This window comes from Cuculus canorus, chromosome 4 (assembly GCF_017976375.1).
Source record: "Cuculus canorus isolate bCucCan1 chromosome 4, bCucCan1.pri, whole genome shotgun sequence".
In the NCBI taxonomy this organism is placed as follows: Eukaryota; Metazoa; Chordata; class Aves; order Cuculiformes; family Cuculidae; genus Cuculus; species Cuculus canorus.
This window is the reverse complement of record NC_071404.1, coordinates 10,858,758-10,875,356: the sequence shown is the minus strand read 5'-3', so window position 1 is coordinate 10,875,356 and position 16,599 is coordinate 10,858,758. Positions and strand designations below refer to the sequence as shown.

Here is a 16,599-nt window from a genome sequence, read left to right as displayed (position 1 = left end):
AAGAAAATTATATTGCAAAGGAAGAAGGAAGTTACCTTTCTTTCATCTTCAGAAGAAGCTGAAAAAAACCACGTCCTGTGCTTCTTGCTAATATGAACTAACTTGAAAGGAAACACATTGCTTGATGTCGTCTCCTCAGCTGCCCGCATAACCCTGAGAAACAGAACAAAAAATACCTAAAAACCTTTGTTGATGAAGTTAATTCGGCTGTGCAAGTCATAAAGCTCTGTTAGAAATGTGGGTTTATTGGCCATGTTTGGTCTACGAAAAATAAGCCCCAAGCCCAGGAAAACGTCACAGAAGTCTCCACATGTGCATTTGTAGTACTCCTCCATTGAAGTGTAGAAAGGACAATGAAAGAGCGCTGACAGAAGGAAGAGCACAAGTCAAACCACCAGTCAGACATAAATGGATGTTTGGATCTGTTCAATAGTTTTAATGAATTGCATTGATTCACAAGTGTCACACCATGGTTAGAAGCATTTAGGGCGCTTGTAATCCTTAGTTCCAAAGGCACAGAGGAGAAATCAAACCAGAGGTTTCTCATGAAAATAAAGGACAACCAATATTAGAAGTTAACTTAGTTTTTCCACTTGTTCCTTATAAGCACTTTATTGCATTTCTTTTTACTATTTCAAAACAAGCATAACTCAACCTCTTTCACAACTGCATTAGATATGTTTATTTCTTTTTATTTTTTCCCCAGAGGAGTCTCCAATGCCGAAATTCCTTAAACACATAAAACTTTGTTTGTAAATGCTTGCTATGAGGCTTTGCAATGAAAAGGGAGACCAAAGCCCTAAGACTGTGGGTAATCTAAAGGTAATGTTTCTAAGAATTATTCAGCATAAGCCATAGAGATCACTGATTTATGTTCTTACAATCATTATTGGGGCTTGATTTCTTGTTCCTAAACTTTTTTAGCTCACAAATTTCCTTAATAGAGCATTACCGTGCGCCCTTAATATTTAAGGAAGATGATTTGTAAATGGAGATAGAGATCTGGCTTCTGGTTAGGAACATAACCAAGATAACATTGTTTTGAAAAAATGTATCTAATGATCCTGAAGCTGCCATTAAGAACAATGTCAACTGCAAAATTGTTTCAAAGTTAGAGACTGCACCTGTTTTAGAACCCAAATCCTACTGTTGAGCTGGAGGGTATAGTTTTCTGCAGCTGCCCCATCCGAAACAAAGCCACAGAAGGAACTATAGGTTATTTCACTGATGTGAGGCAAATAAGGGTGTTGCTGTGGGAAATACCCGTGGTACAGCTGGGAGGGAGACTAGCAACAGGGATCGCTATACATTGAGTCACTCACGAACTCAGCACTTTCTCATTTCCTGTCCACTCTTAGCATATAAAGGCTATTGAATGGAAACTGCAAAATAAAAGTCCAGGGAAGCCTTAAAGTGACCTGTTCTCACACAACCTTATGCAACTACCCAGTCTAAAAAACTCTTAAATTTCAAATTCTTTCGATAATTCTTTTGTCTCTACTAACCAAGACCCGGTCTCAGTTCCAGCCAAGGTCTCCACAAGGCTGCTAGAATGCAGATATATAAAAAGCAATGACAGAATCCCTAACATTTACAAATTCCATGGTAATTTGCACATTAATGTGATTACAGAAGCTACTGTCATGACCAAGCTAAAGTAGAGGTTCTTATCAAATAAATCTTGCATTTTTAATTAGCTAGAAAGCAGTTTATAACTGCATTCCCATAAAAATTTGCCAATATTGTGTTCTGTCTCATTCTTATAAAGTAGATTTCCTTATTCCAAAAGTCTGAGAACATTATGCAGTACAAGAATAACATACGTGTTTGCAAATACAAAATGATTGACAAATAATATATTTCTCTACGTTCTCTCTCATTAGTCCATTCTTAGAACCAATTCCAACAGCTATTCCCTAACATTAGGTAAGACTTCCATTAATAGGCCTCATGCATACGTTTGAAAGCCATATATTTTTTGTCTTCAACATAGAAAACAAATCAAATATTAAGATTTATAACGTAGTGAAATGAATCAGACATTTTGCACATACATTCTCTCATTTTTTCACTCTTGTAGTTGATTCAGTTTTGACACCAGTTAGTGTCACTGAATCAGTAACTCCATAAATATTCCTTTCTGATTCCTTTCTATTTTCGTGGAGATCATTGAGATCACCAGAGAACAAAGATTGTTTGTCTGAAAGATCCCCATCTATCCACTTGCGCAAAGCCTGCATTAAGTTAGTAACAAGAGGCCCACTGCAATTCTAACAGCTTTACTGGTTACATTACAGAAGATGAAGGCCATACACTTGCAAAGCAGGAAACATCATATGTACAATTTGAAAGGAACAGGTCTCTTTGAATCGGAGATCAGCGCTTAACCCAAACAGCACACGCAGTTACATTTAACTTTGTTGGAAATGAAAACTATAGCCCCCTGCATCAAATTAAAGATGCTTGGGCATTAAATAAGTTCTTTTGCACTCACCTGTTGTAACCATTCAAAGAAAATGCACCCTGTGGAGATGCAGATGTGCTGCTCTTAAAGTAGTAAATACATCCCTCATGGATAATCACAAATCTCAATGGCCCTGAAAAGATAAAGAAAAGTGAGCAAAATATAAATTCAAAGGCATTATACTAACTAGAATGTCTTAACTTGGGTAGAGTTATTGTTTAAGATTTTAGTAATCTTATTAATCTTTACAAAAGAGCACAAACTAGTTAAGTGACAGCTTGTCGATGACCAGTCACATTGTAAAGCTGCCCATTCGCAGATTTTCAGGACTAAGAGTAGTATTTGCTTCCCTCATTTGAGAGGCAGCTGATCTGATAACTGCAAAAGAAGCCTAAGAGGCTGCAGGTCTAACTTCCACCTGTGCTCCTTTACTACAGGAATAACCTAATGGAAGAATGAAACCTAAAACAAAATGGGAGGAATGTAGCCACCTTAATGTCCACCATTAATGTCCCCAAACCCATAATGGTACCTCCCTCTCTTCTTTCACCTCAAGTAATAAAGCTGCCAGTAAAACGAATTTTCTTTTTTTTTTAAAGGAGCCAACACTCCTTCCTTTGATAAAGGCAGTAATTTTTGTCCTTACATATCTAAGTATGGTTTAGTTATAAACAGGGATGTCAAATTAATAGCATATAAATAAATCCAAAATCTTCAGTTTACTCCATGTAAAGAGATTCCTATTCCAGAAGCAATTACTGTTTTTAATTACAGCCTAATGTTGGCAGTGAGAAAATTTCCATTTCACAACAGCAGTAGGAGATGGGGATATTTTTCCAGTACAGAATAACCAACTGGAAAAACCCTCAAGTACTAATTTCTTTTAGAAAAGAATGCTTGAAATTGATACATAGCCCAGGAATCTGTTTCTGTCTTTAAAACCTTACATGTGAAGGACTTGACAAGAGATTTAACCGATTAAAAGAAAGTCAACCACAACATTTATCATCTAAGATTTACAGTTTCAAAACAATTAAAGGAAATTCCTTCAATATGGGTCTTACATACATATATTCCAGTAAAATTGTAATCCAGTACAGACAAAGCTTCATTAAATAGTCTGCAAACATGAAATGTGTTAATAGCCTCAAAGGCGAGAATCTAAAACACTTAATCTAGTTAATAACTCATTCAACTTACACTTCAAGATCTGCAGCTGGGTGCCTCCCTTTTTATGAAGATACCCTGATTTGGTCACTCCTCCAGGCATTGTCAAAAGGTTTTGTGCTCCAATTGCCTTCATTGGGACTGGCCAAACCTGCTCCTGCGAGGCCATCGTTCTGCAATTTAGAATAATTAAAAACAGCTTAAAACTTAGATTTTAGTTTAAGAAATGAGTACTGAGGAACAAAGCTTGTTTCCTTAAACAAGTGTTCCAAACAACTAACATGGTTCAGCAGTCAAGTATGTAGCACAGACGGGTATTCACAGATTCCAGGAAGTTTGTAATGTATAAAAAAACACGGTGTAAAAAGTCCCAATTTATTTTTACACAGCTCTCAAAATTGATTGACAGGACTTGCAACGATGGAATAGTGCTTAGTAAATGTTATTTAAGTATTTATATATTTAAGAAATGCCCCAGATAACACTGTGAGACTTAAGCAGGCAGGTGACTGGAAAGAAAATCGGTTTCTTCCGCAAAGCTCTATGCCACACACGTATACACAACATGATTCTCCGTATGAGGGATTCAACAGTCATATTGGAGTACCTGCACTACTCGATACTACTTATTCTCATATTTACGTGTTTTCTTCAGAATGAAAAGCATTACTATATAATCTCATACTGGGTGTTACATCTGACAGAATCCTGTGCAAACGATGTTCATCTCAGGTTGCTGCAGGCTTCCATTTGATTTATACATCAATTATTAATGCCATGCTCCATCGAGCACCTTTCCAATTACCACTCTTTCTGCTGTCATTTTCAACAGGTTAACAAAAAAACCCAACGTTAAGTAGTTTTTTTCTGTCTGATACATGACTACAAGGGCTTTCTTCAACTGGTAAAGGAACTAGGCTAGAAATCCTACTGTGAAAGAAATCATTCCAGCAGTCAATGAGAATTTTGACCTAGACGTAAAAGGGTCTCTTATCCTTAGTCATAGAGCTAGAAACCTTTGCTGGTAAGTGGCAAACTAACGAAGCTTCAGTTAATAAGTTTCTGATAAAGGAATGGCAGTTTAGAGTTGAAAAGGTTTTAGTGGAGGACTGAAATCTAATGGATCCTGTTTGCCTCTCCTTTCCCAAAAAGAGACAGTAGTGCCGGTCAGTGCAGGAATCAAAGAGCACACAGCACCACACGCCCACCCCAGCACTCGTTTCTCCAGCCTGAGATGGCAGCTTGAAGAATACTGAAAAAAAGAAGCAAGAGATAGAGGGTTTTTTTAAAAGGATTAAATACAACATTAGAGTACGTACCCCTTGCATATGTGTTAGCAGAAACAGAAATGTAGGTCAATTGACCTTTCAGTGGAGCATATTAAGATTTAGATCTAACTGCTTGCCCTTTGCTCATGATGTGTCCATGGTGAAGGTTGGAAATTATTACTTCTTCCAGGAGAGTTTAAACTCAATTAAAATCTCTACGCAGCCTAGAAAACTTAATTACAAGTTTTCGGTTGAGAGAGGATCCAAGGCCCTAGAGAGTCTCTCACAGCAGACACTGCAAAGCACCACAGTTTCCCCACTTTCCTCCAGGACCTTCCTGCCCACCAGAAGTTATGTTTTGTCATATTCAGCTACATGCTTCCTTCTGCTTATTATATGATTGAGATCTTTCCAAGATGACTTGTTCCCTCCTCCTCCTCACCCACAATGAAATATCTAGCAACAGCAACCAGTTAACAGGTTCAAGAAGCTTTAAAGATATTTTAGGCTTTTAAGAATTAAAAGAAATAGTAACAAAAGTTAGCCTCCCTCTCAACAACAACAACAGAAAGAATCCTTCAAATTATTTCTGAGGGCAGTGAAGAGCATCAACCATCTGGCTGCTGACACCAAACCACACTGCAGCACTGCTAAGAGCGATTTCCCTGAAATAAGGAACACAAAGGCAAGTCCTGGGCTATTTTTTTTCTTTTAAGAACCAGCACATCAACATTCAAACATCAGAAATTAATTTATGATTAAGATATTTCAGTCTGTTTGTAGTTATGATTAAGTAAAAATCGAAGCTTTTTATTCAGACAAATCTACTGTGATCTCAATTTTCTTAATCTAAATGTAACATTAGTCTCAGTGCCATCCAACAGTTTCAAGTTCATCACAGATCTTCAAAGACAATGTGCTTTTACTACAAAGAACAGAACAAAAAAGGACTTAAGCACCCAGTCTTTGCTGTGAAACTGTTTGTGTTATACACCTAGGTTGAAAACATATCAGAAGAAGCAGAGTTAAATACCTCAGAGGGGTTATCCAAAACAACCAGTAAGCTGAGATTTCTAGTAAGCCAATGGCAAACACTGAAGACAAGGGTTTCCCACCTTAGGTCAACATAGAAAACACAAATATTTGACCAGGTCGCCTTGGCCTTCTTTGCTGGAATAGACTAGTTAAAACTATTCACTGAAGTGTGCCTGAATGGGCACTCTCTCCTCCACCTGAAAAGCCCAAATATCAGGCAGACAGAAAGCAAAATTCATGGAAGGAGTGGAGCAAGTATCGCTGGGGGGAAGCTAGTTCTACAGCACAATAACTACAGGATTTAACTGAGGGGAAAAGGACAGCAGAGTATCAGGTTCTGCTTCCTCTATTCACAATTGCTTTTTACTTTGACTACTAACTATAAACCAGTCCTGAGAATAGAGACCTAACTTCAGGACTTCCACATTCCAGCCAAGTGAATAAAAGGAGCTGTGGCTGAACAGCATACAACCAAGTACACATTACATGATCTTAAGAGTCCACCTAATCTACCAGGCTTTTCAATAGATGGAGAGGCTCCTATGTCTATTTTCCAGCTCTCACTGTGGCTTATAGTACTCCCCATTACACCTGTAGGCTCCTCAGGCACTTTCACTTGTGGAAACACAGAGACGACTTTCGTATCCTGAATTGAAATGTTTAAGTTAGGCTTCAAGTACTATGTATATTCAAGTACTTTGAATCTAGTCCCAAGCAGATTTTTCTTCTTTTCTTGACAGTACATTACATCTCTGGAATGATACTACATACTATTTTGCATCAAGCTGTTGGAAGAAAGTTGTCAAAACAATGTAACTGGAGAATCTTTATTGAAGGGGTGGGAGGAAGGAAAAAGATCTTGGAAGATTTTTCTGGTCTTAGCATCTACAATATGATTGTCTTTAGCTCACCAAAATGGTTCCTTCCACTATTGATATTCCTCTTGTAATTTTTTAATTCTAATTCTAATTCTAGAGCATGTTAGCTCTGGGATGATTAGGAACAGGAAAAGTATTTCCAAGGCATTCCTTACACAATTACATTCTTGCACTGCAAGCCAAGACCACTCTACCCTTTCAGCCCAGGTGCATAAGCAGTCTCTCTTCCATGGAGCTAGCAACGAAGTGAACAGAAAGAAAACTAAGCACAGCCAGAGCAAAGCCACGCTCTTTCTCACACCGGCCCTCTGTTACAAACAGAAGGTGACACAACTCATGCATTGTTTTGTGCAAGCTGCTAGTTAGAGCTACACTCTATTCTTTATTCTTCTTCCCACTCACCAAAGGACTACATGCATACTTTAAAATAAGTTTTCCATCAAGCCCCCGAACTCGCTGTAAGTGGCTATTATATCAACCTTCTCTGACACTGAAACAGCACTGGACGTAACCCTTCGGACAAGACAAGGATGGTGGCGAACAGTGGCAGGCCCTGCATCACCTTGTTTCTCAGAAGATCCCCATGACAACTTCATTTCTGTGAGGGAGATGACAAGCCTTACAGTATAGCAGGAGAAATGGTGCAACAGCAGTTTATAGCACTTGCTTCATCATTCAATAGTGCTTTTGGAAAGACTGAACAATGCAGTTAGCCCTCTCGAGCTTGAAATAATGCTTATACAATTGCTATTGTAATTACTTCATATATACAGATTGGTGTGCCAGACTAAAAACCAAACCAATTGACAGGGTATTGTTAGCTTATCAATAAAGACAGTGCTAGTCTATCACAAACATACTTCCCTCAAACACTACCACAATGACCTATTTTTTATTTTAAAGTACTGCGAAAGTCACAACAACATGAAAAAAAAAGTGAAATGACACATTTCATCGTGTAACCCGGATAATGCCAGTCTGACACAGAAGTTTCTTCTGAATCACACCAATGCTGTTACCAAACTCTGACTCTGAATGGAGAGCAGAACTCTGTTATTGTGTAGTATGCAAATGTATGTCTGTGAAGGTAGGGTAATTCTAACTTATCCCCTCAGTTAGCATACACAGAACAGCTGGATTGGAGGCTAGGGCACAACTATACAGGCTAAAAGTCCCTCCATGAGTAAAAATAAAATTCTGCCATATTAAAAATCTGTATTACAGAAGAACATTTACCCCTTCCGCCTTAACAGCTGTTGGCACACAGCCCGATTAAAGCAAATACAAGCTGATTCAACTAAGGATTGCACCCTGGAAGACCTGCAAGTCCTCAAGTTCTCTCCTGACCTCAGCAGAGCATACAGCAGATGTGACCATCTCCACATCTTGCAGTACACATTACCATCAGTGAAACTACAGCTGCCAAAAGCTGCATTAAAAATTCTCACTTGTTATAATAGTATTTATGGTCTGTCCTAGAGCCCAGTTCGGTCACTTTGAAAACAAATTAAAAACAGCCTCCAAAGTTGCAATACAAAAATTAAACCTGATCTGAATTTGTAACAACTACCTCTATGCCAATTACATCTGAAAACTTTTAGAACTCCATAATACCTCACAACTTCTATTCTTTAAATTCTATTTTTAAAGTAAAACCTAGCAAAGCAAGACACTGGCTTCCTTCTGAATATGTAACTTACATGTAACTTACAGAAAAGGATGTATTCCTCATATAATGCAGAAGGAGACTGCAGTTTCAGTCTCTACAAGAGGTTTAACCAAAAATGAGGCAGAATTAAGTACAGCAAAACTGTAAAATAAAAGCTTCCCCAATGTGCTCTCAGCAACTCTGAACAAAAACTACTTCATCGATTCAACCATGTAAACATTTACCATCTGCCCTTCAGGTCTCTTTTCCATTTATTAAACATTCTCTAGTATTTCTGAAATACTCTTCCATATGTCTGCTACTTTTTGGCTACACATTCAGTTTCTTAATACCTCTAACAGCCCCTTTCACAGTACTCTCTCATAAGGATTAATAGCAAAGCACAAACACTTAAGTCAAATAAATTGTGCAGGACAAAGAGAACAGAGAACTAAGCCTGACTGAGATACACTGTTTTAAGTACGTTTACTCAGTTTAACTTGCTTCAACTTGCTTGTCTTTCCTGGCAAACATTTTTAATCAACATTTTCCCCATCTCTTCCTGCTTCAATTCCTTACCCTTGAATTTTCTGCATGAGTTAAAAAGTATTTTACCCCAGATACAACATTCTACACTTAGTTTTCATTTGCTCTCTACAGACAAGAGAAAAGATGACAGAAATACAAGTCACAGATATGCACTAACCTGGTGCCTGATCGACACATAGTTTTTCTGGTGACGGTTTCACCGAACGATTGCTTCCTTTGCGATGACAAAGCCATTAATAACTTATGACCCCTCTCAGGCATGACAGGAACATCTCTGCACTTCTCCACGTTTTGTGTATTAAAAAGTTGACAGTGACGATGATAGCTGCTGTATGTTCAACACACAAAAGGAAAAGAAACCCTGCCCCAACTGCTCGTGCATCTGCACTGCACTGTGGCCAAAAGGGATGCTGAGGCAACGACTTGTTTCCTTTGCTACTTCCTGTTTCCCCCCCAGTGTCAGTGGGCAGCACTATCTTTATAAGATTTCCCAATTTCCCAGAGAGGTTATAAATCAAACCCTGCATGCCTCAAACCTCTGTCAGATGGCAAGCCAGAAAGCGGAGGGGATTTTCCAGTGCTCACTTACTTCCTACTCACCTTTCAGACAACTACTTTCCCTTTGGAGAAAAGGAAATTCCCTTTTTCTTTCAGCGTACTCATGCTCTCACACCAGCAGAGGCAGAGCTCAGAAATGCTGCCTGTGCTCCTAAAGAGCCTGTGCTTCAGGTGTGGCACTGCACCACAAAACTATGGTAAGTATTTCATGAGTTTTCTTCCCCACAGCTGTAGCTGGTCTTTCCCTCTTCAACCCAAAGAACAATAAATAGCCATTCTGAAAGATTGTGCAGCATGTATACGCTTTAGAGCAAGTCTTGCATGTACGTTTGACGCTATGCAAACCACAAAAGAGCGTAAAATTCAAATTCAGGAGGCTCAAAACACCACGGCAACAGTGCTATAGGACAAGTATCACCAACTCATGAATAAATGCCACAGTTTTACACTTATTTTTATCTGGAGCTCTTAAAAGGATTCAGGTGTTCCAGTGACTTTGTCTGAAATTAACAAACCCCCCCAGTCCACAAAGTTCAAATGAGACAAATTAAACTAGCAAGTTTCAGAATGATGGACAAAACCTACATATGTGGATATACCAAATAAAGCTTACTTCACATATTTTTGGGGAAACGGACATGAACCTGCACTCCAAAACAGGAGGAAGCAGTTTCTATAGAATCATAGAATCACTAGGTTGGAAGGACCCACTGGGTCATCGAGTCCAACCATAACATGTAACACCTTAACTTTTTGTTAGCTACTCAACAGTCAAAGCACAGAAGAAAATAACATTTCAGGTACGGGTGGTGGCTGTATATGCTAGAAAAACAATTCTCAGTCTTTACCATAGGGCGCCTATTTGCACTTGTCCACAGTCAGGCTATATAGGAAGGGGAAGCAAACCATAAATATCACAAAGCTGCTGTTAGCTAAAAGGATCAGCGTATCAACACAAAATCTCCATGCTACTTAAGAATCAATACCTAGTTGTCGCAGTGGCTTAACAAATTTTTTCACAAGAAGGTGTAAAGAGGACCACATCTCAACAGTTTGTGCCTTAAATTCACTTGTTTTATCTGCTACAATATCAGTTACTAGTTTTGACTTTAAGCATCAACACAGAGCGCTTTAAAGCAATCATTCCTCCCCCAGTTCTCTGCTATCTAAGCACACTCTCCTAAGTTTGCATTACTATCTTTGCAACCTTTATCTCTACCTCAGCAAAAAAGCTACAGCATTTCAGTATATGCAAGACTGGAAAAAAAATATCAGTTCCTCTTTCTCTTTTCTGGTCTGACATGCCTCATCCTTGGTTTTCCCCTCCAAGTTCCACAGCTGTAGTACCATGTACTTCGGCCTCTATAGTCTCATTTCAATTAAGTCTCAATTATCCAACACACGTTCCTGAAGTACTGCTTTTCCACTCTAACATTTCTGATATTGTCCTCTCCTGTTCTTCATTTAAGCACTCAGAAATACAGAATTTTTCATCTCAAGTTCCAAGATCACTTTTTGATTTTTCTGGTGATTTCCAACACTGCCAGGATGGTCACAGAGTTAGAACAGAGGCCATTTCACACGGGCACACACACAAGCTGGTGTTCCACTGAGGAACGACAACAAAAAAAATGTAGATGTTTCACAGTATTGGAAGAACGAAAATTCAGCTTAACTTTCTAGACCAAACATTAATCAGAAGGGTTGTGTTTCAAAACTGCAAATAAAGAATCTGAAGAAACATGAAATCCTTGTGGATTTGGTTAACATGTCTTTCAGGGAAATGAAAGAGTATTAAATTTATCCTTCTTCACAACACAAAATTCAGTTTTGCAAAGGACTCTGGTGTATGGGTTTTGGAACACTAACCTTCATTTATCTCCACAAAATCAGTGCTGAGAAGGGAGAATTTCACACAAAAGGAGTTACTTCATTTCTTTAACACTAGGAGATTTCACTCAGATAGCCGTAACAGGAACAAACAAAGCATCAGAAACCAACACCTGGGTTTCATTCTCGCAGGGCCACTATCCAAGAAGTCTGCCAATCATCTCTGTTGTTGTTAGGAGCAACTCTTCCTCCCCGTCAAAAGCAGTCCTACTTCTCTTTAGTTAATGGAAAGCCAGAACAAGAAAACAGACTGTAGCACTATGCTGTGCTTGCTAGTATGAGTTCACTGGTCTAGCTGATGGACTGAGTTGTCTCTGCAGCAAGAGAGCTTCCCCTTGCTGACCAATTTACAGGAAACTGCAAGAATAGGCTGTAAATAAAGCACGAGAAGAAATGCGCAGCAACAGGCGAAGCAGAAAAGTCAACAAAAAAAATAAAACAGTGCAAAAACACTTTCCTTCAGCTGCTGCAAGCAGCCAGCTAACTAGTCAAGTTCACTCAGAATGACCTAAGAATAGGTTAACTATTCTAAGAATAGTTCCTTAGTTGCAATAAGGATAACCTAAGTTCATGTTATATATTTCAATAAAAGCCTACTGTATAGTAAGGCATTAAAGAAGGCCACATTCTATTAAAGTCTTACTGATTTTAATGAGGTTGAATCAGGAGTAAAGTAAGAGGTTTATTATTTTATCATTTGTACAAAACTAGTTTAGTCACAGGGTTGTAGATCATGGTGGAAACATCCACTGTATTGAGACGTGACGGATCTGTCAACTGTATATTCTACAACTGCAGACTGCAAAACAGCAAGTGCCTTGAGTACTTGTCACCTGCTACGCAAGGCAGTCCTGCAAAAATGTGAATAACTGTGCATCAGAATTACCACCACTGTGTGACCTGAAGGATTATAATTAAAACAAACAAATAAATTAATACATAAGAATTAGTAGCAAAGGAGAGAAATTAGGCTAGACTTTCCAAAAATCCTGTTTTCATGCCAGAACAATTCCTATTCTTTAAACTTGAACAATCATTCCCCATACAGCTTACTTAGGAAGAGCTGAAGAAGCCTTAATAATTTATGTATTTACGTATATATATTTTTAAAAGTAGCTGAAGCCTTGATAATATAAATTAAGTCTAAAACCAAGGAACACCTCAGGTCAAAAAGCTTCCAAGTTTCTATTTATACCCCACTGCTCTTAAGCTCTGAACATCTATGGACATTTTGTTGTCTTGGAACTTCAAAAAAAGCCAGCCAGCACTGGTCTGCAATAAGTCAGCCACACTTCAGAGAAGGAGTGTATCAATTTTAAAACAAAGCTGTAACTTTTCTTGGTTGTTTCACCAAAAGGCTTGGCACAAGTCCTAGAAGATGATATACTGACTGATTTTGGGATACGGTCAATGTCATAGATTGCTCAAGTGTCTGTAGACCAAAGTATAGCCACAAAGTATTTGCGGTGTACACACAGCTTGTGAAAAACAAATTACACTGTGCAGCTGGAAGTGAAGAATCTTCTGGAAGAGAATAACATCCTGCAAACTCTCAATATAAGAACATTACCATTCAACAGATCCTCTTATATCAGCAAGCCTTGAAAAATAACCTAAGACTTCACTCTGATTCAAATAAGGACTGAATAAGAATCAGTACAGCTATCCTAGCACAATATTCTATGTTGACAATTTTATTATGAGCATCTTTTCAAGTTGAGTTGAAGAGATTTATACTGAACCAAAAGGCCCCTCGAAACTATGTAGGAGCATTCACCCAGCAAGTTAACTGGGTGTCTAGTCTATGCCAGTCAGACCATACCAGTAACACTTGGTATTAGTAACACTTGAAAAAGACCGCGAGTTCTTAAATATTTTTGCTGCTTATTATATTCCTTTCAAATAAATTCAAAGACACATTACCAAGGCAAGACTTCCATTCTCATTTAGCTTTCAAACCAAATAGACTGGTTCTTTGTTCCTTTTAATTGTGTCTTATAAACAAGGTCCTAGTAAAAGAGACTGTAAATGCAGCTATGGTTGTGATTAACTAATATCTTTCTTCAATGCTTGTAGAGCAATTTCAACTAGACCACAGTTAAACAGAATAATGATGTAACTGAGCAGAAGTACAAATATGATTGCCAAAGTCCTATTCCTGCAGACAGTTGTGCCACAGACAGCTGCAAAGGGAGTTTCCCAAATACACAGATATCAGAAGTGGGAGTTTCTCAAATAATTTCCTTGGCAGCAGTTTTTGATTCTAAGATATCAGAGTTGAAACTATTTTCCTGCATACAGTCCTATCACTAGTGTACTCATAATTTAAGCAGCACTGTTGGACCACAAAATGATTTCCGCTTACATGTCAAAACACCTTTAAGCATTCAAGTTGGCAGACCACTGAACTTCAGTAAAGCAACACCCAAATACAGGCTTTTAGAAATTTACAGGAGGGAGTCAAATCTCCGTTACTAATTATAAAACATATCTAATCGGTACATTTAACCAGCAGAAATCTTGCCAGATAAAGTTAAATCTGTTGTTCGGAAGGATTTTTTTCTGTTTTCTCAGAATTTTATTTAAATCAATTTTAAGAATATCAAGCATCCAAGGGAAAAAAAAGAAGAAAGGCCAAAAACCCAGCTTAGGGGACTACTCTTACGTTCACAACTCTCTACCATTTCTGATACTAAAGCATTTTGCCAAGACAATACATCATCCATCAGTTCATGGTATACTGTACTTGTAAAGACTGACAAAACTTAAGTCAGTTAAGGAGAATATTGCATGTGTATGTATGCACAAGTCAACAGGAAAAGTACTGAATATAAGCGATTTTAAAACATTCCTACAGCAGGGTATCGAAAACAACAAAACCACATAAAACTTATAAAGCTCTTTCGAACGTCTATCAGCAAAAAAACTGCAATGAGTAAATTTATAAACTCTATTGCTGACCCCAATAAAAAGCTACTAACTGAGCAGTAAGGAGATTCAGCAAACTCTGGTCTAGAGGAAGCATTTTGTCATGTCATCTATGAGCCCTTCAAGCTTGTGTCCCCCTCTTCTGGTGGACTGCAGTAACCTGATATTTAAGGAAATAAATACCTCTGCAGACAAATGGCTGCAGCCAGCACCATTTGAAGTTCAGGAAGCTCAACTTCTGCCAGACCTTGGAAAAACAAAACAAGACAAACATTTCCATGTAACCACAAAGACTCGTTCTATACTTTACAGTAGATGGTGCCAGTTTTAAGTACTAATGCAGTGAAGCATCTGAGAGTTCGTTCTTCTCATACTTGGAAACTCTGACTAGGAACCAGAACTCAAAAGAAGCCAATAACCATGCAAGTGTAATTTATAGAATTAGAAGGCCCAGCTGGGCTGTACTGCTAAGGGACAGTCCCCACATCCAACAGCTTTGAAGCTCTTTGTGCTCAAAACCTCAATGCAATCAAGTAGGTGAACCAGGTTTCTTTATTCCGATTCCAATGACTGCTCCCTTTTAAATCACAATATGAACTCCTCTAAAGGATGCTGTAAGGAATTTGCCACTCCCACCTCCAACCACCCAAAACACTAAATCAAGGGCCTGAAAGAGCCAGGAGCACAGATTACACTAACCAGGATTTAAGGCTACCATATAATTCATCGCTTACATAAATACTACTCTTTTTGGTGTTATTTTTTTAAAAACTTCCACTGGAAAGCAATCTCTGAAAGCTTGTGCTTAATTTCTACAAAAGCTGAATTTAACTGCCACCACTACATCATGCATAGTTGGGATTTTAGGTCAAGATTTTAAAATTAAAACAAATGTACACTTCAAGGCTGTGCCAGAAAGACTGCTGTAAACAAACAATTTTAGTTTGGAGGACAGCAGAGGGAACAGTCACTTCAGATCACTTAACCCCAAAAACGGATAATTGCATGCAATGGGCTTCCAAGGCAATTTGCACAATGCCATTTTATTGTATCACTTCTGTTATGGAAACCACTACTTGCTTCAAAAGTATGACCAAAAGGAAAAAAAAAATATTCCCCCTTAAATTTTGTTTAAATGAACTCCAACAGTAAGGATTAGCCTGACATTGACCTACACCTCCAAACTGGAGAGCTGCATTTGGAAGCGAGTTCACACAAATCTGTTTTCAGGTACAGAAGATATTTGTATGCAATTCCTCATAAGACATGAAACTAAAGATAATGGGAATGGATTTAGTGGTGCTGCACATGTTACTCAAAACCCTTCCTAGAGTGATGATCATTAATATTTCAGAGGAGGAAAAAAAGCCAAAAGCAAAATGCTGTAATGCACCTAGTTACTGCACAGTGACTGAGAAGCTGGGAATACATATATCCATCTCAGACTTCAAGATTTCCATCTCTGTCAATTCAAATGACACCAGCAAGCACCCGAGATGCAAAAAGAACATTTTTGCTGGAGGCTGGAGGAACATTCTAGATATTTGTCCAGTTCTTATATTCCTCTGTAAGCTCTCCTCAGATCTGACTCCATACAACCATTCCTATCATCCAGTCAAGAGCTCAAGGGAAAAAAAAAAAAATCTGGAAACTAGAACATTCATTTTAAAATATATTTACATTTCCTTCCCACCAACTCTTCTTTTTTAAACTAAGACATAAGAACTTATTCCAGCCAAAGCTTGAATCTAGCAGAAGGCTGGAATTTTACACACACTCTATAGTCCTGTTAGATTATTTCATTCTAAATACAAGTCATTTGTACACAATGAAGAGCAGAGGCTGGATTTTATTTGCGCAAAGGAAATTTGGGAATTTGGGTCAGTGAGATTAGTCCTGTTTCAACCTAAGTAATCAAACCTGACATCTTTGTATAGTGAACACAGTAATGTTTCACCCAGACCCGAGCCAGATGACAGACCATATGTATGACAGAGCAGATGCATTGATTCAGCTGTGCGTGTTACTGGCACCACAAACTAGAAGGTCTTTAGAAGCTGAACTTGAAGGAAAAAAGAGCTGTTTCTGTGCACTTATTAAATATTTAATGGTGTTTGTAACATTCTATGTAGCATTTGAAACCATACAGACCGATACACTTAACACCCCCTGAAAAAACTAGATCAGCCCCCGCATTTAGAGTAAAATCCTACC

General features: G+C 38.3%; 1 protein-coding gene across 3 annotated transcripts in view; it reads right to left on the bottom strand.

Annotated features, from left to right (window-relative positions):
* SH3BP2 (SH3 domain binding protein 2) overlaps nucleotides 1-16,599 on the bottom strand; it is a 39,201-nt gene that overhangs the window by 9,369 nt on the left and 13,233 nt on the right. For 2 of the 3 annotated variants that reach the window (XR_008449814.1, XM_009564636.2), the window contains exons 1-4: nucleotides 9,167-9,401; nucleotides 3,665-3,804; nucleotides 2,495-2,597; nucleotides 36-153 (exon numbers count right to left, since the gene is read on the bottom strand). Coding sequence is in view for 2 of the 3 variants with exons in the window: in XM_009564636.2 (XP_009562931.1) it covers nucleotides 36-153; nucleotides 2,495-2,597; nucleotides 3,665-3,804; nucleotides 9,167-9,270 (465 nt within the window). In the remaining variant the exon portion in view is untranslated. Of the gene's footprint in view, nucleotides 1-35; nucleotides 154-2,494; nucleotides 2,598-3,664; nucleotides 3,805-9,166; nucleotides 9,402-16,599 lie in introns of those variants that run through there. The other variant, XM_054066184.1, reaches the window with a different exon arrangement.